Source organism: Nyctereutes procyonoides, unplaced genomic scaffold, assembly GCF_905146905.1.
Source record: "Nyctereutes procyonoides isolate TBG_1078 unplaced genomic scaffold, NYPRO_anot_genome, whole genome shotgun sequence".
Classification (NCBI taxonomy): Eukaryota; Metazoa; Chordata; class Mammalia; order Carnivora; family Canidae; genus Nyctereutes; species Nyctereutes procyonoides.
This window is the reverse complement of record NW_026575145.1, coordinates 8,905,282-8,931,857: the sequence shown is the minus strand read 5'-3', so window position 1 is coordinate 8,931,857 and position 26,576 is coordinate 8,905,282. Positions and strand designations below refer to the sequence as shown.

General features: G+C 35.8%; 1 protein-coding gene across 3 annotated transcripts in view; it reads left to right on the top strand.

The window, feature by feature from the left end:
- Positions 1-6,500: 6,500 nt before the first annotated feature.
- Positions 6,501-26,576, top strand: part of MIA2 (MIA SH3 domain ER export factor 2) — a 91,047-nt gene continuing 70,971 nt past the window's right edge. For all 3 annotated transcript variants that reach the window (XM_055309076.1, XM_055309077.1, XM_055309075.1), the window contains exons 1-6: positions 6,501-6,791; positions 9,435-9,568; positions 11,928-12,014; positions 14,840-16,028; positions 24,150-24,368; positions 24,466-24,566. In XM_055309076.1, the coding sequence (XP_055165051.1) occupies positions 6,677-6,791; positions 9,435-9,568; positions 11,928-12,014; positions 14,840-16,028; positions 24,150-24,368; positions 24,466-24,566 (1,845 nt within the window). In that variant the 5' untranslated portion in view covers positions 6,501-6,676. The remainder of the gene's footprint in view (positions 6,792-9,434; positions 9,569-11,927; positions 12,015-14,839; positions 16,029-24,149; positions 24,369-24,465; positions 24,567-26,576) is intronic.

Sequence of the window (26,576 nt, the reverse complement as noted above, 5' to 3'; positions counted from 1 at the left end):
CATGCACCGTGAACCCTACGTGGGATTTGATCCTGGGTGTCCAGGATCGCGCCCTGGGCCAAAGGCAGGCGCTAAACCGCTGCGCCACCCAGGGATCCCTACTTAATATGTCCTAAAACAAACTCGTGACCTTCTCTGCCTCTCTTCCAAACCTGCTCCTTTCTTGTGCTCCGGTTTCAGTAAATGGCTCCACCACATTCTCTTTCAATTGCCCAAGTAGGAAATAGAGTTATCCTTGACGTTTCCTTCTTTCTTGCTTCACAACAAATTAACCACCAATCCTTAATCATAGTCCTGAAAATCTCCTTCATATTCTGTTTTTTAATAGCTGTTTTTAAAAATAGATTTTAGTTATTCATTCGAGAGAGAAAGAGCATGCAACAGCAAGTGTGAGTGGGTAGAGGAGCAGAGGAGAGGGAAGGAAAGAATCCCAAAAGCGAACTCTGTGCTGAGCGCAGAGCCCTATCCGGGACTTGATTCCAGAATACTGAGACCATGACCTGAGCTGAAACCAAGAGTCAGATGCTTAACCGACTGAGCCACACAGGCTCCCCTCTCCTTTATATTCTAGAATTGAGTTGTCTTGTTTGTCGTCTCCTATAGATTATAATCTCCATGGAGGCAAGGACATTGTCTGTCTTATTTCCCCATGTGTTTCACATGCCTCTGGTACAAGCAGGCACTCAAAAGGTACTGAGAATGAATGCACATTTTATTGTATGTTACTATTTAATGGTATTTGTTTAAAAGATTTTATTTATTTGGCCGAAAGAGAGAGACCACAAGCCGGGGAGCATCAGGCAGAGGGAGAGCGAGAACCAGGCTTCCTGCTGAGCAGAGCCAGATGTGAGACTCCATTCCAGGACTCTGGGATCATGACCACAGCCAAAGGCAGACTGAGGTACCCAGGTACCCCTACTTAATGGTGTTTTCACACCCCAGTCTCTTCTATCCAACACAGTGAGATGCATCCATATACCTCCTTCCTTCCTTCCTTCCTTCCTTCCTTCCTTCCTTCCTTCCTTCCTTCCTTCCTTCCTTCCGTTTATTATCTGTGGTAATCAAGTTTTAGAAATCAAGTGTGGTCTCATTAACAGAAGTTTCACTAAGTCCAATTTGATGTTCTGATTGCAGTAGTCAGTGATATTTTTGAGAATCATGTAATATCTGAGCTGGAAGGACTTGTGGAGGAGCTCCTTTAGCACAAGTCTCTCATTCTAGGAGCAAAGACTTTGAAGTTCCTAGAGGTTAGCATTTTGCCAGATCCTAGCACAAGTCCATTGACAGAGGGGCATTTTTTTCTATATCCCAAGGAACCTGGAAGGAAGAGGAGAGAAAAAAACCAAAAAACCCCAAGGACAATTATAGTAATAGATCCATTATCCTATACATCTTTGAAAAAAATGAATAAAATAAACAATCAAAAAGAACTTACCAATTTCCATGCAGAAATTTTGTTCTGTAAACTCTTTTTAAAATTTAGTTATTTTGGGGAGTTATAAATGTTAAGTTACTGATATTTTTGTGAGTTAATTTTTTTCTTAAAGAAAGTTGGGGGCATGAGGTACTTAAGGACATGGATACCAAAAGAGGCAAGAAGGAAAGGTATATAAATGGGGACAAGATGGCAGCAGAGATTGAGGAGGATGATCTCTACAGGGATGACTTCCCTGACTATTTTATCTAAGTAGGCACTTTTCTCCATAATAACTCATCAGTACCTACAGTTATCTTGTTCATTTATTTGTTCGCTTGTTTTTGTCTGTCTTCCTTCATTAGATGCAACGTCCATGACAGCAAGGACTTTGTTCTGTTCACTCCTCTATCTCCAATTCCCTAGAAGAGTGTCTGACACATTATGGAAGGGATGGCATAAGTGTATATAAAATTGACTCATTTTGGTTCGTAAAAGACATTAGCTATTGATGACTAGAAATTAATAGGAATACTAAATATATCTGTTCTATTGCTTACTAACCTATTCATATAGCAGCCAGTCAAGCTTTACCTACAGTGTTTGGGAATTCAAAGGTTTTCCAAAACTTTTCTTGCTGGGTATTTCACTTTTACTGCTGCTACTAATATCAATGTAATAACAGAGATATATATGAGATCCAATTCTTTTTGCCAAGTTTTTAAAAGAAAACTTAATCAAAAGGATTACCTGACTTTGTTTTTGAAATGGGAGAAAGAACAATTGAGCAGCAGAGCTGAAGGTAGAATTTCATTTAGTCATGAGGCATAAAGAATCTTGCTCTTGAAAGGAAATCAATTAATTTATTTATTCATGCATGTATTCTTTCGTTCATTCAACAAAATTTATTGAGTTACCTATTAGTGATTTAACCTAAGATACTAGAAGAATAAGTAGAAGTTAGCAAAGCAAAAAAGTGAAGTTATATGATAAAATTACAAGTCATGTTATTCTCTTCCTTAAAACTTTCTGTGGCTTCCCATTGTACTTAGAATAAAACACTTATTTCCACAGCCAAAAGTCCCTGCATGACTGCACCTCTATGTCTCCTACCTCATGTCCTACCACTCTCCATTTGCCTTTTTTTTTAAAAGATTTATTTATTTATTCATGAGAGAGAGAGAGAGAGGCAGAGGGAGAACAGGCTCCCTGTGGGGAGCCCTGAAGTGTCCCAGGACCCTAGGATCACGACCTGAGCTGAAGGCAGACGCTGAACCCTTGTGCCACCCACTTGCCTTTCTGTTTCTTGATTGCATATGCCAACTTATTTCCCACTTTAAAGCCTTGTTTCTTACATACTGGAAAGCATCCAATATGGCTCCTTCATTTTTTTCTTTAAACCTTTGGTAATCAAGCTTCAGATAATGAAGTATGACCTCCTTCTTAATTCTTCCCTCTGTACAGAATGTTCTGCTTTCCTATTCCCCTAAGTCAAATGTCACTCTCCAGAGATGGCTTTCCTGACAGCTTTATCTAAGTAGACACTTTTCTCCATAATAACTTATCACTACCTGCAGTTATCTTGTTCATTATTTGTTCACTTGCTCTTGTCTGTCTTCCTTCATTAGCATGCAAGGTCCATGAAAGCAAGGACTTTGTCCTGTTCACTCCTATATCTCCAATCCCTAGAAGAATGTCTGACATTATGGGCATTCAGTAAATAATATCTACCTTGAAGGATGAGATTTGTACATGAAATATTAAGCTCACTAGTACAAAGTTGGTGCTCAAGAAACATTAAATTCCTTTCCTATCCATAGATGAGACTAATCAATTCAATCCTCTGATCAGCAAATATTTTACATGTATCATCTTTGATGTCGAGGATGTTGTATACTATTATATAAAAACATGTAGTAAAGGAATAATGACCATGTTTGTGGGATATTCTCTTTTTGCTCCTCCCAATCCACTCTTCACTCTTGGCCACTATGCTCTGTGTCCCTGGAACACAGACCTTTAAGACTGTGTAGCATTCATGATTATGTCTTCATATTGTCATGGAAAGGATTGCTCTGTGATATTATCTCTAAGATACTGGACATGTTTGGCTTTGACAATTCATTTTTTAAAAAGATTTTACTTATTTATTTGAGAGAGAGTGAGCAAGAGCACAAGTTGGGTGAGGGGCAGAGGGAAAGACAGACTCCCTGCTGAGCATGGAGCCTGATGCTAGGCTCAATCCCTGGACTCCAGGATCATGACCCGGGCTGAAGGCAGACACTTAACCGACTGAGCCACCCAGGTTCCCTTGATGATTCATTCTTTAGCTTTATGCAATTAGTATTCTTATTTCCTGAATGGTTTCTGAAGAATGCCATAGTTCTTCTAAATCTGTATTCCTGACTGAATGTTACCATGAAATCTTCCTCAGCAGCAGCATATTTTAATATTGACACAATACTTGACCTGCAAAATGCATCAGCAATTAGATAATATCTAGCTAGCTTAATAGGACTTTCTTTATAGTGAAAATTGATGCTTTGGTTTCCTTAAACCAAGTGCTCTCATCCCTTTCATGTGCCACCTCTTCACCTGGGTCTATTAAAGACAGTTAATATTATGCTACCACTTAAAGTATATTTAAGTGACGATCTGAAAATAAAGTGAAATAATCTGAGTGCATTAAATAACAAGAATTTGGGAACATTTCTAGGAGAAAATCTCCAGGCTGGTATCCTAGGCAAAAATTTTCTTACTGTTTTTGACTCAAATTTCCTTAAGGCCAGTCCATAGACAAATTTAAATTTAGCTGTGTTCTTAACTTAAAATAAAATTGGGGCACCTGTCTGGCTTAGTTGATAGAGCATTGAAGTCTTGATCTTGTTGTGAGTTTAAGCCCCACACTGGGTATAGAGAATGCTTTAAAAAAAAATCTTTTTTTTTTTTTTTTTTGCTTTAAAAAAATCTTAAAAAGGGGCAGCCCGCGTGGCTCAGCGATTTATTGCCGCCTTCGACCCCAGGCCTGATCCTGGAGACCTGGGATCAAGTCCCGCATCCGTCTCCCTGCATGGAGCCTGTTTCTCCCTCTGCCTGTGTCTCTGCCTTTCTCTCTCTCTCTCTATGTCTATCATGAATAAATAAATAAAATCTTAAAAAAAAAATCTTAAAAAAATTAATTAGTTCAGAATTTAACTCTAATGTCTTTAATATCGAATACAAAAAGGAAAAAGAATATTATTATTCCTGATTTGATATTGTAAATTATGCAAATAATTGTGTTCCAAATTTTGAAGCTGAGGAATTAAATGTCTTTGACAACATAGTTTATAGACTTGTTTTTTATTTTTTTTATTTTTATTTATTTATGATAGTCACAGAGAGAGAGAGAGAGAGAGAGAGAGAGAGAGGCAGAGACACAGGCAGAGGGAGAAGCAGGCTCCATGCACCGGGAGCCCGACGTGGGATTCGATTCCGGGTCTCCGGGATCGCGCCCCGGGCCAAAGGCAGGCGCCAAACCGCTGCGCCACCCAGGGATCCCTAGTTTATAGACTTGTAAAAGTATTCAAGAAACTAACCTCAAGTAGTCATGTGTACAACTATACAGTGTTCTGATTGCAAGCCAAATGATCTTCAAATTCATGCTGTCAGATTATTTCTAAAGATGTAATAATCTTTGATCTGAGAGAGGGAACTTCTTACTGACTATTGTTTTTGGAAAAACAAAAAAATAGTTTTTGTTTTGTTTTGGATCCTGTTTTGTTTTGGATCCTTCTTACTGACTATTGTTTTTGGAAAAACAAGAAATAGTTTTTGTTTTGTTTTGGATCCTGTTTTGTTTTGGATCCTGAAAGCAAAAGTCCTTCATTTAGCTTGCTGGGATGCTAGATATTTGTTTTGTTTATATCAGGCACTAGAGGGGAGTGTGGTGTCATACAACTGCTGTATTATGCAAACCAGGCACACTGGCATAGCCAAATACAGAGAAAAGATACAGCAAAGGAGTTAGAAAAATACTTTCTCAAGGTTGAAATAGGACAACTGTGGTTTCCCCAGATCTAATGAGATCTAGTGTCCCAATATAGTGCTTTGCTCCCTTTTAAGCAGCAATAACTTTTAAATAAAGTGACTTTGATAGCTTTATTGTTATTTTACAACAAGGTATGCCCCAATTTTATTTTCTTGCTAATTTCTTTTTAATATGTCCCTGATTTTTTAAAAAAGGGAAATAATATCAAAAAGTATAAAGAAGAAAGGGAACACACTTGGAAGAATACTATACACTCTCACAGTATGGGGAAGGGTTCTTTCGATCTCTGTCTCTACTGACAAGAAAATGCATACACTTTTAAATACATGGAATAATGCTATACTTGCTATTTCTGGAATAGTTTTGTTGCAGATGGAGATAGACATCATTCTGTGGCAGATGACTTGATTCTCGGTGGTAAAGCATAGTGGTTATGAGTATGGGGAGTCACAGTGCCTAGGTTTAAATTTCTTCTCTACTCACTATGTGACTTTGGACATTTAATCCATTTAATCCATCTCTATGTACCTCAGTGTCCTTATATGCAAAATGGATGATAATATCACCTACTTTAGACAGCTGATGTGAGATCACATAATTAAATGTTTAAAACAACACCCAGAACATAAGAAATGCTTACCACATTTTTAACTAAGTACAAGTTTAAATTTCATAGTATCACTGAAGATTTTTAAGATATGAAAGTGGTATTAAAAGAAAACTTTCATCATATTTCAAAGCCATGCTTTTAATATGTTATTACTCCTTCTACACATAACTATATACTTTCTCCATTGATATTGGTATTTGCATGCAGCAAATACTCAGTTTGTATTGATTGATCTATCTAAAGACTTTAACATAAAGAGATGAACTACTTTTTTTGTGGAGGCCTAAGAACTGTCCTGTTGAATGCAAGTTTCCTTTAAGTGAGATGGTTTTCCATGGGTCACCTTTATAAGCCATGAGTCCAACTAAAAACCTCTGTTAATTATTAAACCCTTATGTATTATCTGGATACCTGACACTGCAGATTCTGAACAGAAAGCATTTGCCCCTCAAGTTAAGCCTAAACACCAATCGAAAAACATAATTATCAAGGGATTTTAAAAAAACCAAAACTTTTTCTCTTGAATTTAGTAGAGAGCGCGGGGTAACTCTTGTTTTGGCTGGCCTATCTATGGCCTCAACAATTGGTTTAAACCTTGTTTGGGATTCCTACTTGTTTTAGCATGGCGGAGCTTGGAGTTCACAGAATCCTCCTTTTGGTAATTTTTCTGACAAAATGTCTGGAGGGCACAAAACTGCTGGCAGACTTAAAAAAATGTGGTGACTTGGAATGTGAAAGTAAGTTTGCTTTTCTTTTTTTCCTTCTTTTCCTCTTAAGCTAAGGTTCTGAAATGACATAATATGTTATTGTGGACCTGTGTGATAGAGATGAGCACTAATATCATTTAGAAATATTTGCAATTATAAAATATACTTCACTATAAAAAAAAACGCTAGAAGGAAAGCATTTTATAATAGTTTTTTTATATAATAGTTTTTAATGTAAGTATCAAGGGGCAAAGATCGGCCCGATACATAAATATATCAGAAATTATAAAGATATTAATTCAGGCTTTAAAAACAAATCCGTGCTCTTACTATTTTTTAAGATAGCTAGAATTGATTTGTATTGATTTGTATTAAAAAGGTTTTAAGCCATTTGATAATTCTTCATTTATGAAGTGCTTATACTTTTTAGTTTCTATTTCGCAATGAGAGCTTTCTGATTCTTATGAGTTTTCTAAAAATGTTTTTACCTTGTATCACCATGATTTATTGTATACACTTTATCAGATATTAATCATTTCTGCGTTCATTTATTATGTAAAAATACTGAAATCAGTGTTAGGAGTAAATAATTTTATTTATATCCTTGAATATTAAATTTCTCTTCTACAAAGAAAAATTAATTTTCATTTTATTGCGTAAGAAGTTATTTTTCTGGGCCAGCCCAGGTGGCTCAGTGGTTTAGTGCTGCCTTCAGCCCAGGGCCTGATCCTGGAGACCTGGGATTGAGTCCCACTTCGGGCTCCCTGCTTCTCCCTCTGACTGTGCCTGCTTCTCCCTCTGTCTGTGTCTGCCTCTCTCTCTCTCTCTCTCTCTCTCTCTCTCTGTGTCTCTCATTAATAAATAAATAAAATCTTAAAAAAAAAGAAGTTATTTTCTGTTATTAGCATTATGGTGCAAGATGAATAGTATCACAATTGTTTTAAATATGTTCTAGCTCTTCGGTATGTGAGAATTGTTTCTGATTTGCAACATGTAAATTAAAATGCAAAATATTATTAGTAGAAATGTAAATAATTTATAAGTAGATTTTTTATAGTAAACATTTTTCTTAGTCATTTGGATATATAACTTGATATATAAAGAAGATTTACTAGATGATGTTTTATAATAGTAATAATCTTTCTCTCCCTTTTTACAACTTCATTTTAGTTTCCTTAGGGCCGGACATGAAACATGGAAAGAGAACCTTCAAATTTATAGTAATTTATAATGTGATGCTAACTGTAATTGTATGGCTTAAACAAAAGTATAACATATGTCAATATAATTATAATAGGTAATATGGTATGTATATTGCTTTATGTATTGAAGGGCTAAGCCTAGTATATGTGGTTATGATCATAATTATTGAGGGCTTATTATGTGCTGGGTCTGGAAGGGTAGGATTATGTATCTAAGAGGAATAAAATGAAATGTCAGATAAGTTTCTTGACCTCCAGGAATCTTCATTCTAGTGAGTGGTGACAAGACATGTCAGCATGAAAAATAAATAGTGATACAATATAAGGATAATAGGTAATACTGAAGTTCAGAGAAGGGGCAGAACAGATTGGACCAACTTGAGATGTCTCATAGAAGAAGTAGGATTTGAGTTGACTACGGAGAGAGATTGAAGGGCTTCTAGACTTAGAAAAGAACAGAAAGAAAAAGCACAAAATATGGAAGGCAGATATTACAGTGAAAATAATCTCAGTACAAATCTGACTCTACCATTTATCAGGTGTGTGACCTACTTTCTGACTTGGTTATAGGCTCATTTGTCAGACTGATAAAAGATTATTGACCTTAAATCTGTTTTGGGGATTTAATAAAATAAAGGTATGAAACAGCTATCATAATGCCTGGAATATACAGTAGTCCCCTTTATCCATGGGTCACTTTCCATGGTTCTAGTTAGCTGCCGTCAACCATGGTCTGGAAGCAGATGATTCTTCTTCTGATGTATAGTAGTAGCACAACTATATGACACAGTGCTTACCTCATGTTCCTCACTTCATCTCATTAGGTAGGCATTTTATCATCTCACATCACTGCAAGAAGAGTAAATACATTATAAAATACTTTGAAAAAAGATTGGTCACATAACTTTTATAACAGTATATTGTTATAATTATCCAATTTTACTATTAGTTATTGTTGTTAATCTCTTACTGTGCCAAATTTATAAATTAAATTTTATTACATATGTGTCTATGTAGAAAAAAACATAGCATATATAGGGCTCAGTACTATCTGTGGTTTCAGACACCCACTTGGAACTAGGAGCCTTGAAACACATCCCCCACAGATAAGGGGGTTACTCTGGTGGGTGCCAGGAAGAAAATGAATTATCTTTACCTTTTCTTTTCTGAGAAGAATGATAATGACATATTCCAGGAACAACGGATAGATGAACTTGACAGTAAAGAAGTAAGAGGAAGTCATTTTAAATAAAGAAGAGGATCAGGTTATGTATAGCCTTGGATACCAAGCTAAAGAACTTAGAGTTGATTCTAGGTGCAGTGGGAAGTTTATGTAGGTTTTTGAGGTGTTATATGATATGAAGAAATTAGCATTTGGAAATACATATGACAGTCTGGAGGAGGACAAGATGCGAGGGGGAGAAATAACATTTTAATTTAAATTGTGTGTTTTCCTCATATGTTAACATAGCTTTAATAAGCAGAGTCTTAGCCATGAGAGATTACAGAGGACCTGACTGCCGATACCTGAATTTCACTAAAGGAGAAGAGATATCCGTTTATGTTAAACTTGCAGGAGACAGGGAAGATCTATGGGCAGGAAGTGTAAGTATCTAGTCTTAAAAATTAAATGTAGAATAAATGACTAGCTTGTACAGAATACCTGTTTTTCATCTCTAAAGGAACTTTAATAATTTTAAAGCACTTTACATATGTAGTATATATGTGATATATATTAAAAACCATTAACATATTTTTAAAATATTTATGTGAGAGAGAGAAAGAGAGTGAGAGAGTGCATGCATCAGTTGGGGGGAGGGACAGAGGGAAAGAACATCAAGCAGACTCCCCACTGAGTGCAGAGTGCCACGTGTGGGCTTAATCTCATGACACTGAGATCATGATCTGAGCCGAAATCAAGAGTCAGATGCTTAACTGACTGAGCCACCTAGGCACTCTATCCTTAACATATTTAAACAAACAAAAAATGGTCATATTCAGTCTTAGTTCCAGAATTTCTTTAAATGTAGTATTTGGGGAAGGCATCCTGGTTGAGACAAAGAACTAGGATTGTCTTGAATTTACTTTTACATAGCATGCATAGTTTTTGAAGTTAAGTTTTATATTTACTTGGAGAATAAAATCACTTTAGAGGAGCTGGTGGAGATTATGGGAGGTCTAGGCAACATCAGTGATACCATGGTGCTGCCAATGGCTAAGTTTAAGAGAGACTTAGAAGTTTCAGTTAATTAAAAGAAAAACATGTCTTTCTGAGCAAATAAAGGACAGGTTTTTTTAAAGATTATATTTATTTGAGAGAGAGCACACACAAGCAGGGGGCGGAGTGCAGAAGCAGACTCTCTGTGGAGCAGGAAGCCCAATGTGGGGCTCAATCCCAAGACCCTGAGATCATGATTTGAGCTGAAAGCAGACACTTAACTGAGTAAGCCACCCAGGCACCCCAAGGATGGAGTTCTTATTGAAGAGATCTCGGAGAGATGCATAGCCTAGAGAAGCAAGGTATATGAATTTTTCATGAAAAACAACAATAACAACAACAACTGGGAGAATCTTTTATTTGGCCCCCAAATTCTATTATACTGAAATTCCTAGAAGCCTGAATAATCTCTCTAGGAAAATTAATGATAAATGTTTTCAGTTGGAAACACACTTGTATCTTTGATTCTATCATTATGCTTTATAATGAAAAGATTCTATAAGCAATTTTACTCCCAAACCTCCATGATCACTATTTGATGGAGCAGATTCTGTTTGGACATATCCTGCTCTTTAGCATCAGGGTCTGTACAACTGAACCCCTCACTGTCAATGGCCAGAAATATTTGGCTTCTGTAGTTCCCAAGATTCTTTACTGCTTATCGTCTCTTAAATATGCTGGTGTATATCTTTGAACACATTAGAGGCAAACAATGCAGCTTTAAGAAAAATGACATGGTAGGTATAATAAGAGGAAAAGAAACATTCTTTTTTGTTTACCAAGTGTGAAAATGATAGTTCCGTACAGAAGCAGCATATAATGTGTGGAACCAGGGTGACGTTTCAAGCATATTTAGTTTTGTACACTAAGTGTTTAGTCCAGGCAGGCAGCTGTTTAAGAAACCACACTGTAGAATTTACCCACAGACTATGAATTTCCAAATAGCTGCAGCACCTATAGAGCTAGAAGAATCATAGTTAAGGTGTAATGGCCCTGGATCAAAGGACTTTGCCAGGGATAGAAAATGGACTGAAATTTTCACTCTCAGGGACACCCTATTTGTACTTAAACTGGATTGAGAAGATCCCTATTACTGAGGTAGCCCCAGAAAAGTTGAATGGAGACAAATTCTCCCAGGAGGACTTACAGATCTTTGCTGTTTTGATGAATCCATCCTGGCTTTTCAGAGTTAAACCTCTTACTTGATTTTGATATCCTGAAAATGCTGAATATGTCACAGCTCTGTCCAGCTTGGCTACAGTCACCATTCCTTTGCCTTTTGCTATCCTAGGTTTACAGTGTAAATCTGTGGTCCACCTGGGTAAGGAAGGTCCCTGGCAAACATAGAAAGGAAGAAAATCAGTATTGATATGGCTTTCCCTCAGAAGTTTGAAAAAGTGGCATTTTACAACTTGGCTCTTTCTTCCCTCAAAATAATGCTATTCTTTGGAATAAGGGGTACCTGGCCAGCTCAGTCTGCAGAGCATAAGAATCTGGGTCTTTGGGGGTTGTAAGTTTAAGCCCCATGTTGGGTGTAGAGATTACTTAAAAATAAAATCTTTTCTTTTTTTTTTTTTAAAAAAAAGAATGTGATTTCACTCACTTTCCTTTAGATGGCAAGTGAAAGCTAATTATATTTGTGATTTGTGATAGATGAAAGCCAAGGATATAGGGCAAAATTAGGCTCAGTAGTTATTATGGCTTTGATCACTCTTCCTTGCTAATCTTTATTCTTCATTTTGGTAGAAAGGAAAGGACTTTGGATTCTTTCCCAGAGATGCAGTCCAGATTGAAGAGGTATTCATATCTGAGGAAGTTCAGATATCAACTAAAGTGAGTATTAATAACATTTCAGTTGTTAATTAAACTTAAATTTTCTTGGCTAAAATAGTTTTCTGTAGTATTTTAAATGTCCATTGGTAAAGTATGTTGTATAGTGAAGACATAAATAATAATTGGCCTGAAAAAAAATAATAATTGGTCTGAGAACTCACTCTAGGAGTAGTTTGAGTATGTGAATAAAATTAGGTAAGACAAGGTTGATGATAGGCATATTGCTTTCTGAAAAATTTACGAAGTAGTAGAGTGTAGTGGTTATGAGCATCATGGATTCTGGACTGAGCTCACAGTCTGACTGTGACCTTGTGTGTCTTCATTTTCTAATCTGTAAAATGAGGATGATGATTATAATACAGTGCTACTTCATAAATTTATTGGGAAAAGATGAACATATGTAAAGTATATAGAATAGCACTTAGTAAGTGCTATATAAGTATGAGATATTATTACTAAGGTTATTATCCTACTGGGACAAAATTTATTTCCCATCACTCTTTTCAGGTCTCATATCTGTACAAGTTCTTTTTCTGTTGAATTTTAAGTAAGCTTGATAATGTTGGGTTTGACAATGTTGGGCTTGATAATGAGAAAAGGAATCAGAAGATGACTTTTCAATATGTAAATTTGATTAGCCCATTTAATTCAAATTCCAGGTCAAGGCAACTTACCTTAAAAAAAGGTCAATAAAAAGTGAATCAGCCTAGTCAAACAAACTATTATCTGGCTCTTTTCCAGCATAAATTCTGAGATTAACAGTTAATTTAATGTATAATTATTGATCCTGTAAGTTTATCTCCAAAATATAACTGGAATATATTGTCTTCACTCTCCCCATAGCCCAACCTCATAATCTTTTGATTAGAATACTGCAATACTGGTCTCCTGGCCCCTAGTTTTGTCCTCTTCCAATTTATTCTCCAAACAGCAATGGATCTCATAGGAACAAAACTAAAACAAACAAACAAACAATTCAGTTGTCATTCCTTTGGCTTAAAGCCTGTTAATGGATTTCCAATGAACCTAGAATCAAGCCCTGATTCCTTACCCTGGCTCTACATGATCTGCGCTCCTGTCCCCAACCTCCACCTCAATGACCCTCTCTTATACTGCTCTCCCCTCACTCACTATGCTCCTGGCCGACACTCGCCTACTGACTGTTCTTAGAACATGCAAAACACTTTCCCAGCCCAGAAACCCAAACAGGCTTTGCCCTGTGGTTCAAATGCTTTCTCCAGGTTCTTCACTTAGCTAGTCCCTTCTTATCCTTTAACATCGCTCTTATCTTTTACGTTGCCCATAAACATTGGTGCCACACAGAGGCCTTCCATGATGATTCTTGTGGAATTACTGCATTTTTGATTAAGATGCAGTAATTAACAGATTAACAGATTCCTGTTTATTTCCTCCATTGCACTTATCACAATTCATCATTACCTTTTTCTTTTTGTTTACTATAGAATTTCAGCACCTAGCACAGTGCACAGCACATAGTAAGTGCATACTTACCATGTAAAATGTAAGCCCTACATTTTTAGGTCAATTTCCCTGGGAAACAGACTCTGAGGTGGACCTTTGCACCCAAGAGGTTTACTGGGAAGTACTCATAGGAATAACACCTGTGAGGGAGCAAAAGAAGAAGCAAAATTGGGCAGAGAAGTTGAACTGTGATGCAGTTGCAACAAAAGTCTCAGTTGATTCCATAAGGAACTCTGAATCTGGGATGGCCTTTCAGAGTTGCCTTGAAGAGAGACAAGGCATTAGCGGCTTACCTGGGGTAGTGTAACTTGGGGTAGGTTAGGCTAGTGGTAACAGAGAGTTACTATTAGTTACTAATAGTAACAGAGTTACTATTCTAAGCACATCATTCATTTAATCTTCACAACACAACACCCCTATGAGGTGGGTACTGTCATTATCCTTATTTTACAGATGAGGAGACTGAGGCATAGAAAGGATATATAATTCAACCAAGTTCATAGAGCTAGTAAGTGGCAGGGTCAGGACTTAAACTTAGACAATTGGCTCCAGAGTCTGTTCTCAATCACCTACTATACTGCAGTCCCTAAAACATTGTAAAATTTCAATTTTGAAGTTTACTTTTTAAAAGTTCTGAACTTTATTCTCATTTCATAATGATCATATCCAAAAAACAGCACAGATCACTGTTTCATACCTTCAGATTAAAAAATAACAACCTTGGGGCACCTGCCAGGCTCAGTTGGTAGAACATGCAACTCTTGATCTCCAGGACATAAGTTCAAGCCCCACATTGGGTGTGAAGCCTACTTAAAATGAAATTTAAAAAAAATATTAACTTCACCATTTTTCTTCTTGTAGATCTGGTTGTTCTGAGATGAACAAGAGTATTCCCCACCACAGTTGACTCTATACAATAAAAGAAGTTTAAATGTTGTAGTGCAAATTTTAACAAGGCCTTCATGATTTAGAGTCTCTGGGCTGTCTGAGCTGTCTCCATGTGCTGTGAAATGCCCCTCTCTCAATTCACCAAACAGCTGCATGTGTCTGTTCAATGCACTCTTAAAAGAAGCAAGATTTTGTGGACATGTATGCCTTTTCATCAAGAGTTTATTTTCAGGATATACTCAAAGCTTGAATTTTCACTTAGATTTATATCATTGACCCTGAGTCAGTTGTGATATAAATATTGGAGATTAGGAGATCTGGTTTTAGTTTTTGTTGTGCTGTTAAGCTAGTTGTATGGTCTTGGGAAAATCAGAGTCATCTGTTTTAAATGATTTAGGGAGAAACAAGGAATTTTAGTATATTTAGTATATTTAGAATCAATTTTTTTCTTATAGGAATCTGATTTTCTTTGTCTTCTTGGAGTAAGTTATTCATTTGAAAATGAAGACAGTGAATTAAGCAATGATGATGGCAAAAATATACATCCATATGAAGAAGATAAGGACCAAAAATCTAGTGTATATGAAAGTGATTTTCAGACAGAATCTGGATTTTATTCACCTTCTGAAAGTACTTGGTTTGAAGATCAATTTCCAGCATCAGAGGCTCCTGAAGATATCAGAAGTACTACTGAATCAAAAGAGTGGGAAGGAGTAGAAGCTGGAAGTATGGAAGAGGATTCTGTTCCAGAAGTGGATCATATCCTGCCATCCTCAACTGTGTCTGAAGTGAAAGGATGGTTTGGATTCGGAAGGGAACAAGCTGAAGGAAAGACTTTTGAATCAGTTATTGAACCTCTAGAAGAAAGTTCATTTCAAAGTAGAAAAATGGCAGGAGAAGATGGGAATGACCTGGAGGAATTAAATAATGATAAACACCAAACAGAACAAAAGCAAGAACCTGAACTGGAATTCTATTCATTGCCAAAGAAACAATCTGAACTAGATTCTGAATCAGAGAACATTATCAGTCCTCAAGCCACTGGCTGGTTTGGGGGTAGTTTTAAAAGTTATTTAGGTTTTGGAGATGAGAATAGAGGGCTTGAATTATTGCCTAAAGAAAGCAATCCACCACTACAAGATGTTCTTGATTCTATATCATCTGAGGAAGAACCCACAGTTCCATGCACAGAAATATTAACAGAAAAAGAAGACATAATTGCCAATGATACCTCAATTCTCAGGCCAAGTTGGTTTGATTTTGGTTTTGGTATGCTAGGCTTTGTATACACCAATGAACATAAAATTGTATCAGATGATGGAAAAAGTGAAGAAGGAGGTGGAGGAGATAAACACGAACATCCTCCAACAAGTAAATTTGACCCTGATACGGAACAAGAAATAAAAACAATAAAAAGTATGGAAACTGAAGATCAAGTAGACACAGAAAGAGTCTTAGAGAAAACGGATGATTTTGATACCTTACCATATTTTAAAAAGTTCCTATATAATTTTGACAACCCCTGGAACTTCCAGGACATTTCAAAGGAGACAGAATTGCCATTTTCTAAACAGATACAGGATGAAGAAAATGTAATTGAAAATGATGAAACAGAAGAATTTTCAGCTGAAAATGATCACACAGGTAATATGAAACTTATAATGTTGAAAGGCAGATACAGTCAGGTTGGTATAAAATATTTATAATATAATTTGTTTTTAAAATATAATTAGTTCTTATAAGTACAAATTGGATGAAAAAGCCCAGAAATCCATGTTTCTCAAAATATTCAATAATCAACAACATTATCAATTATCCTTTTAATATTTTCTGGTTTACTGTGGGACTTAGATCTTAATATTATGAAATACCAAGGGAGAAAGAATGATTGGAGATACATATATGTTCCAAGAAGATCTTAAGGTATTTTACAATAAATTCTTATTTTTTTTCCAAAATAGTATAGTAAATAGGTTTAAAAATATAAATAGTACTAAGGCTTTTTTTTTTCCTTTTTAAACAAAAGTAGTTTCTGTTCCCTCTGTCCATTTCTACTCTCACCTCTGTCCTAGGGACAGTAGTTTCTTTCTTTTTTTTTTTAAGTAAATTTCTTTAGTATTTATGTCTATTTTCTAAATAAAACCTTTATATTGTCCTGCTTTGATTAATCTATATTAGATGATGTCCATTGACTTTCTTTTTTGGTAAATGAGAATTTCTTTCTGCTCATTTACATTAACTTTTTAGCTCATTAACACCTTCCCAATATAACTATATTTGAATAGTTTTCTCTCAATACTGGGAGCTTAACAGTAGGCAATGAAGAGGGCAGAGTATCAGAAGATACTACTAGATCTAGATGTCTAGGTATCTAGCAATTCCTACGATTAAAAACAAGTGGATTTTATTTAAATTTTTTAAAGATTTTATTTATTTATTCATGAAAGACACACTGAGAGAGAGAGAGAGAGAGAGAGAGAGAGAGAGAGAGTGAGAGAGAGAGAGAGAGGCAGAGATAGGCAGAGAGAAGCAGGCCCCATGCAGGGAGCCTGAAACGGGACTCCATCCCAGGTTTCCAGGATCACACCCCGAGCCAAAGGCAGGCGCCCAACTGCTGAGTCACCCGGGCATCCCCATGTGGATTTTATTTTAAGTAAAGAATTATATAACATGACTTTCCCACATCTCTATTCTGATGTCTCTCTGATGGACAGATTAGAAACTCTGCAAATACTGGCCAATAATACAGGAACAATTGAACCGTAGAATGATAGAGAGCCTTTCATTAGAGAAGATCAACAATGTTGCAGACTCAGATGCAAACACATTTATTTCCATCAGAAAAGGCTGATTTGCTTGAATTTCCAGAGGAACTATATACCATTTCTTAAGTCTCCAAAATGTGAGCTCTTTACTTAATTAATATCCTTAAACAGAACGTAGACTTAGATTCTCACCCTTTTCTAAAGGAGGAAGGTGTAGGTGTGATGCTTTTGAATGACTAAAAATATTAAAGTCCTAGATTATCAAAGGCTAAAGAGGAAATTATTTTGTCCTACATGTGTTAGATCCTAAAGGGATATTTGCAAAATAAGCAGATAAAAGTAGTAAATAACTGAGACTAAAATAAAGCAAAACAATAACAGATCCAGAAATAGAGAAGACTCAAAATATAGATATATGAAAATATTTTAGAGCATATGTATAGAAACTCAAGGGCATCCTGAATATTACTTGATATTTATTATTAGTAGAATTTGTTTAGAATTTATTATTTCATAGAGTGATGCTAAGACAATTTCTAAATATGAAAACTTGGAGAGGGGGCCCCTAAGTGGCTCAGTTAGTTGGGTGTCTGCCTTCAGTTCAGGTCATGATTTCAGGGTCCTGGGATGATCTCCCTGCTCAGTGGGGAGCCTGCTTCTCCTTCTCCCTCTGACAACCCCCTGTTTGTGTTCTCTGACTCTCTCTCTCTGTCAAATAAATAAATAAAATCTTTAAAAAAAAAGAAAACTTGGAGAACAATCAAATGAGAATAAGGCATTTATGGAATTATAACTAGTTTTGAGGGACTTTCATGAAAACATTTGGAAATTCCTTTAAGTTTCTAAAAAAAGATATTGCCATTCTATATACACAAAGTAGATTATTCCAAAATATTATGATATTAAGTAAATGGAAAATAACCTGGGGTCATGTAAAATTTGTTTTTAAAAAGGAATACTAAAAGGAATTCAGATAAAGCCACAGGCCCTATTTTTTGGCTATTGGAGAAATAGGTACAACAGCCAAAATTTTCAGATAATTTCAACAACTCTTTTAGGAAATACCAAATGAAAATTTGCCTTAATCAGAAAGAATGCATAAAAAATGAATTACTGATCTTAAATCAATACTTATGAAAGGCTGAGACAACCAGATTTACAGAAACAATAATATACTGACAAAGGTCTTTACAAAACAGATAAATTAGGGAACAATTATTTATATTATAATATTAGTAACTATTTTACAAAATACTCCAATTGAACTTATTTAAATAATGAGTTTCCCAAGTACAGTTAAATATGAAAAGTTCTTCATTATTTTATTAGACTTAAAATTCTGTTTATTATAAACAATTATAAGAAAGGCATATCTGTATCTCATGTAAATCTTAAAGCCCAGGTTTAAGTCATGTGAAAATAATACCCTGAAATTAATTTAATTAGTTAATTAATTATAGAAATGCTATAGGAAGTATCCATTTTTCTTAACAAATGTATTTATTTTATTATTTATTTATTTATTTATTTAAAAATAGTTTATTTATTTATTCATGAGAGACACAGAGAGAGAGAGGTAGCGACATAGGCAGAGGGAGAAGCAGGCTCCATGCAGGAAGCCTGATGTGGGACTCAGTCCTGGGACTCCGGGATCATGCTTTTAGCCAAAGGCAGATGCTCAACTGCTGAGCAACCCAGAATCCCCAGACGTATTTATTTTAAATGCAGCTAAAACACTATTTTATTTTATGTTTTGAAAGATTTTATTTATTTATTTGATACTGAGAGAGAGACAGAGCATGAGATGGGGGGGCAGGACAAAGGGAGAGAAGGAGAAGCAGCACCCCTGCTGAGTGTGAAGCCTGACTGACATGGGCTCTATCCCAGGACCCTGGGATCATGACCTGAGCTGAAGGCAGATGGTTAACTGACTGAGCCACCCAGGAACCCCCAGTTAAAACAATATTTTAAAAAGAGTTTAGCTACATAAATGTTTAAGTGTAATTAATAATAGAATTAAATATTTCCCCTAATGCCATTAAACAATGTTGTAGATCACTATTTGAGTCCTGTGTTTACAATAGTCTCATTGTATTTAGACTCCTGAGTTGATTGCTCCTTTTTTTTTTTTAAGATTTTGTTTTTGGGATTTTATTTATTTATTTTAGAGAGAGAGAGAAAGAGAGCATGCATGAGTAGAGCGGGGACCAGAGAATGAGAGACAAGGAGATAATCTCCAGCAGACTGCACTGAGCACAGGGTCCACCTCAGACTTGATCCCACAACTCTGAGATGAAGACCTGAGCTGAAACCAAGAATCAGATCCTTAGCCAACTGAGCCACCCAGGCACCCCCCATTTGCTCATTTTTAACTTTAATGTCCACAGGTGGCATTTTTAAATTGCTGATATGTGTTTGCTTACTTGAGACTTTTACCTTTTGAACAATGCTAAATAAGTGACAGTATCAAAATGCTATGTTAAATTCATAATTGAAAGTGCAAAATTAGACACTAAATAATTCTCTTACTAATCTTTAATACTGCTTTTCAGAACTGCACTGATATTTTCCTATCATTGTCTTAAAAAGTAACTGAGAAGTAAATTCCACAGTTTACCTGAATTCTATACTTCAGGTGAGGACTGGTTAGAACATTTTTTCTCCTTTAACTCTAATTAGTTAGTTCAATCAAATGATCAGTTTAAACTGTGTTTGAAAATTGAATTATCTGGGATGCCTGGGTGGCTCAGCGGTTGAGCATCTGCCTTCGGCTCAGGGCCTGATCCCAGGATCTGGAATTGAGTCCCACATTGGGCTCCCTGCGAGGAGCCTGCTTGTCCCTCTGCCTGTGTCTCCGTGCCTCTCTTTCTGTGTCCCTCATGAATAAGTAAATCTTAAAAAAAAAAAAAAAAAGAAAGAAAATTGAATTATCTTAAAATAAATGGCTATTTGATATGTTATGCACATGGATATATGTTGCAACAATATAAATGTAGGAAATTTTGACCTAGGTTTCAAGTTATAATTTTTTTCAATTAATTTTGGGGAAGGATAATCCTTTTAATTTAATTTAATTTTTTAGGATTTTATTTATTTGAGAGAGAGAGAACACAAGCAGGGGATAGGGGCAGAGGAAGAGGGAGGAGCAGACTCCACTCAGCAGGGAGCCCAACTAAAGGATGGTTCCTAGGATCCCAAGGTCATGACCTGAGCCAAAGTCAGATGCTTAATGGACTAAGCCCCCCAGGCATCTCAGATAATCCTTTTTAAATGAAGGTTCTCAAAAGATATGCATATATATTTTCATTCTAATTTGAACTCAGGTATATTATCATTTAAAGGTATAAATCATTAAAAAATTTAATATGTAGCAAAAAATCAGAAAAATCAGGAATATTTTATTTAAATCTCTATCAGCCTTGTTACACTGAAATGCAAAATAAAACTTATATTTTCCCTAATGATCATATGATCAGTTGGATAATATAAGATTTTTCTCTGCCCGTAGAGATTTATAACTTCTGTAAAAAAAGCAGTGATAGATTTATAATTTCTTGAGTTCCTTCTCGGAAATTTATGGCACTTACTGAAGCAATATGTGAATCCATGAGATCACCAAATTAAAGGAAACGTGTAATTTTGCCTTTGACAGACATCATAGCATAAGAATGAAATCCAAAATACAATTTTATCATTGATTTTAATTTGACTTCTCAGCACAACCTTATGTTGTTATTGGGTCTGAATGAGAAAATAAGCATATACTTGTGCATACTTATGGAGGCACATTTTTTACTAAACAGGATGAGGATATCTTGAAATTTTTTACTTTCATATTCTACTTAAAATATCTTTTCGGGGTCCCTGGGTGGTGCAGTGGTTTGGCGCCTGCCTTTGGCCCAGGGTGCGATCCTGGAGACCCGGGATCGAATCCCACGTCAGGCTCCCGGTGCATGGAGCCTGCTTCTCCCTCTGCCTGTGTCTCTGCCTCTCTCTCTCTCCCTGTGTGACTATCATAAATAAATAAAATTTAAAAAAAAAAAAATATCTTTTCTATTGAGCCAACATAAACAAAATGTTACTTTAATACTGTCAATCTTCACTTAATTGCTAAAATAACTTAAATATGATGTAAAGAATATAGTTTGAACTTATATTATCTATATTTCTTTTATACAACACACTCTAGTAAATTAGTAAATAACACACTTAAAAAATATAAAACATCCTATAATTACTAGCCAATGAGGATTCTTCTCAATCATTCAACATTTTTGCTTGATATAAAAGATGTATCCGATTATAGGATTTAAAAAGCTTCTACTTATTCATCATTTCTTCTAATTTATCCACTGGATAATATGATATATATAATAACACACTGGAGATGGGATTAAGGGGGAAACAATGATTGACTTTGAAATTAACAAAACTGCAAGAGGGTAGGAAAAGTACAATAACCTCACATTTGATTGCTATCCTGTCATTTTCAAATTTGTTTCAAATATACTAAGACCATGGGTATCTTTCTTTGTGAATGGTTAATATAGTTTCTTTGGTAGTGGATGGTTCTTCCTCTTTGGAGCAATCTCATTTCAAGTTTGAGAGAGAGGGCACCTGGGTGCCTAGGTCAGTTAAGCATCTGACCTCAGCTTGGGTCATGATCTAAGGGTCCTGGGATTGAGCCCCATGTCAGGCTTCACACTCAGCGAGGAATCTGCTTCTCTCTCCTCCCTCTCCCACTCCCCACTCCCATGCGTGTGTGCTCTTTCTAATATAAATAGATAAAATATCTTTTAAAAAGTCTGAGTGATAATGAGTTTTATATTTAATAGTACATACTGGCAAATATGTGTTGTAGATATGCATGATCCAGTGGCCTACACTGCATAACGTGCAAATTAACTGCTGTAAGTTTTAATATCATCTTTCTTTTTTAAAAAATATTTATTTATTATTAAGAGACAGAGAGAAAGAAAGAGAGAGAGAGAGAGAGAGAGAGAGGCAGAGACACAGCAGAGGGAGGAGCAGGCTCCCTGCATGAAGCCCGACATGGGACTTGATCCCGGGTCTCCAGGATCAGGCCCCGGATTAAAGGCAGGCGCTGAACCACTGAGCCACCTGGGCTGCCCTAATATTGTCTTTCTTTGTGTAACTGGCACAGTTTGTTCTATTTATTAAATAGAATAGGTGGTTGTCATGATTACAGCAACCAGCAGAGTGGTTATGGGAAAGTATCCAGGCAAGGTGATCATTGAAATAGCTACTGACCATATTAAATTATTCCAATTGCAACTTATCCCCAATAGGTGGTAAAACAGTATTTTCTAATCTGAAGCTTCATTTGCAGGTAGCTTTTGCCATCTGCTCATGGCAGTTCAATCTAAATTTTTTGTATCAAGTCCCCAGATGGAAGTATCATGTTGAGTCCTTCTGAAGCTTGATTCTGAGTTCTTACTAAAATAAATTTGATTTCATTGCTTTATTTTGTTAATTGCTATGCTTATGAATCAGTTTGTGTTTTATGCCCCTCCAGAGCAAGTCTTGTGTTAAAAGCCCAGTGTGACAGTATCATGATGTAGTAGTGTCTTACTGTTTTTTATTTTAAATAAATCCTTCTGTACAAAAAAGGATTCATACTAAGATACTTTAAATAATATTGGTCATTTTGACTTTTCTGGTTCTCTAACAGATAAAGTAAGAAAAATCTATCTTACCAATTTTCTTGAATGGCAGGGATATATATTTTTGCAAATGCATTTAAATATTATACTTTCTTAGGTAATAAATATATCTAAGAGGAATCCTATGAAGAATTATTTAATGTCTTACCCTTAGTTATAAGCTTATAACAACAACAAAAGAGACAACAATGGAGTTGTTGTCTACGTTATATATTTTTTTAAAATAGGGCTTTTTTTTTTTTTTAAGATTTTATTTATTTAGTCATGAGAGAGAGAGAGGCAGAGACACAGGCAGAGAGAGAGGCAGGCTCCATGCAGGGAGCCTGATGTAGGACTGGATCCCGGGTCTCTAGGATCACACCCTGGGCTGAAGGTGGCGCTAAACCGCTGAGCCACCAGGGCCGCCCCTAAAAAATAGTTTTTAGGACAAAAAGGCAATTTAGTTTTAAAAACTTTTCCTTGGTAAAAGAATAAAGAAAAGACATTGTGGTAGGCTGAATAATGACCATTCAAAGGTGTTCATGTCTTAATTCCCAGACTCTGTGACTATGTTACTTGACATGATAAAAATGACCTTGCATATGTGATTAAATTAATCATCCTGAGATGGAGAGATTATCCTAGTGGAACCAATATTATCACAAGGTTTGTTAAAAGTGGAAGAAAGAGGGTCAGAGCAAGGGATAGGTTAGAAGATGCTGTAGTGCTATCTTTGAAAATGAAAGAAGGGGCCATGAGTTAAGGGATGCAGGTAGCCTCTGGAAGGTAGAAAAGGCAAGGAAATAGATTCTCCTCTAGAGCCTAAGGAAGAAACACAACCTTGTCAACACCTTGGTTTTAGGACTTTTGACCTCCAGAGCACTAAGAGAATATGTTTATATTGTTTAAGTCACTAAGTGTGTGGTAATTTATTATGTTAACAGTAGGAACGAATGCAGGTTGCAATTTATGTTTTAGTGAATTCTTTCCATAAAGAAGTGTCACAATGACCACAAAAATTCAAAGAATGGCCTGCCTAGAAAACAAAAGGGAAGCCCAGAACAAAGCAAGTATTAAAAGAACTCCAGGCACCTAGATGGCTTGGTTGAGTGTCCAACTCTTGATTTTGGCTCAGGTCATGATCTAATGGGCTGTGGGACTGAGCCCTGCATGGAGCCCCATGTGGAGCCCCATGTGGGGGATTCCCACTCAGTGAGGAGTCTGCTTGAAGATTCTCTCCCTCTGCCCCTTCCCTAATGTACATGCATGTTCTTTATCTCTTTAAAGTAAATAGAGAAATCTTAAAAACCCCCAAACATTTCTAATTTTATTTGCAGATAAGGCCTCTAAAATAGAGTCGCCCATGAGAATTCATAAAGAAGTACATTTCAAAACTCTATATTCTAAAAATAATGGTGAAAAATCAAAAATATCACTGGATACTAAAGGATCTACTGAGGCAGACATAGACAGATCTGTGGAAAATACCCTGCCAAATAGTCCAATGGTTTCACCCGATTACGTTTTGCCTTCTCAAAATTACATTGCTCAAAAAGGTAAGAAAAAATTATTTGTTCTCTAATGCAGCAATTAAGAAAGAAATTAGATTCAAAACTTATATCACATCAAGTGTTAACTTATTTTTATTGACAGAAGATGCTTCTGAGTGGCAGATTCTGAAATATTTATTTCAAATTGACATTTTTGATTTAATGAATTCTGCATTTTCATCAATTATAATCCTTACAAAAGGGGTAAGTTGAACTTTTAAATCTTTTGCAATAATTTTACCTATTTTTCTAAATAGAGGAGTAGTTGAAAATGATGTTTGAGTGAATCTTCCCTATGCAAACATTACATAATATTTCTCTTTCCATAAAATCTTAACTGTAAGGTTTCTCTTACATGAACATTTTGTTGCAAGGATATTGTTAAGGATTTTTTTTTAGCCTTTAAGTTTTGTTGATCTTCAGCATTGTTTTATTTTTTCTATTTTATTCCATTTTTTTTTCAAATCAGGGAAAATTATGCTAAATGGATTAACTTAGAAATAATATGAGCTAAATGGATCTTAAGCAAATTATTAGTATCTGAATAATAGCTGTGATCTCAAAGTAGTGTATTGAGAATCTTACAAAAGCAACTAATATCTCAAAATTTGACCAGGCTGTAGCCAAAATTCCAAAATCTGTCTACCTTTATTGTAAATCCTATTAAATCCTATCTCATTTATTGCAGATGAGATATTGCAAAGGACTTAGCTATAGTACTTTATGTAGAAGGCCTTTTACAATTTTTTTCCTTTTCTCATCTACTGTTAACATATAAATAATTGAAGAAGCACTTTTATCTTCTTATATTTTAAGATGAAATTTAACAGTAGCTGGTTTAAGGAGATTACTCTAGTTGAAGGACATAGGTAAAAAAAAAAAACAACAGTAATTAAAATACAGTGCTGTAGTAGCCATAGGATGCTATTAACAGACTGATCAGCCTACTGATGCCCTAGTAGACCAACTGGATGTGGTAGCTAGAGATGGTGGGGAAGTAGGGCCTGGGAAAGTGTCTCAGAGGAGATCATATTTGAGCTTACCTTGAAGGAGGAGGACTTAGACAAAGGAAGGGTCGGCATTCTAGGTTGAGGAGAGAACATTTTTAAAGGTAAAGAAGTAGAAGAGATCAAGGCATTTTTGGAGAACTATAAACAATTCAGTCTGATTGAATATAGGATGATAATGAAGATTATACAGGGATTAAATCAAGAATAGCTTTGAATGTTATACTATCTTATAGATAATGGGGCACTATTGAAGAATTTTAAGCAGGGAATAAAATGAAAAAGTTTCATTTATAAAGTGTATCTGCCAACATTATCAAATGAAGATTGAACAGGTAAAGACCAAAGGCAGGTATGGTCAAGAAGTTAATTGCATTAGTTTAGGAAATAAATGGTGAAGGTCTAAATCAGGGTATATAAACTCAAATGAAATGAATGAAACATAGGTAAAGTTGAGAACTGTAACCAATGGAGTGTGTATGCTTTCTCCAAAGGATGTTAGCTACTATTTACCTTTAGCCTGGTTTTGCCAGATCTTTTGATAGTTCAAGATAAGTTGGAAATCTGGATATTTTGTGTGAAATCTCTTAATTTTGAATGGTGGCAAACATTCAAGTTAAAAAGAAAGACAAAATGTTCTGTGGATCAAGTTTGGCGCACTAGCCACCCTTTTTATTTATTTATTTATTTATTTATTTATTTATTTATTTATTTAATTTTTAAAAAAGATTTTATTTATTTATTCATGAGAGACACACACACACAGAGAGGCAGAGACAGGCAGAGCGAGAAGCAGGCTCCATGCAGGGAGCCTGATGTGGGACTCAATTCCAGGTCTCCAAGATCACACCCTGGGCTGAAGGCGGCGCTAAACCGCTGAGCCACCCAGGCTGCCCCTAGCCACCCTTTATAACCTTGGTCTAATATCTGATGGTGGTTGTTAATGTATTTGGAAGGACAAACTAGATGGGTCTTTTGTAGATAGAATTCATTGGATTTAATGATTGAATGTAGCATGGAGAGGAAAATTGAAAAGTGAGGATAATTTACCAGATTTCTAGCTTGGGTGACCAGGTAGATGGTGGGGACTGTGACAAGAGTCTGTGAAAACTGGGCTTAATAACATATATCAGTTTGCTTTCAGAGGCTTCCTCTTCACTTTATTTCTTTGCTAAGGTTTCAGAGAGTTAGATATTACCTGGTAAAC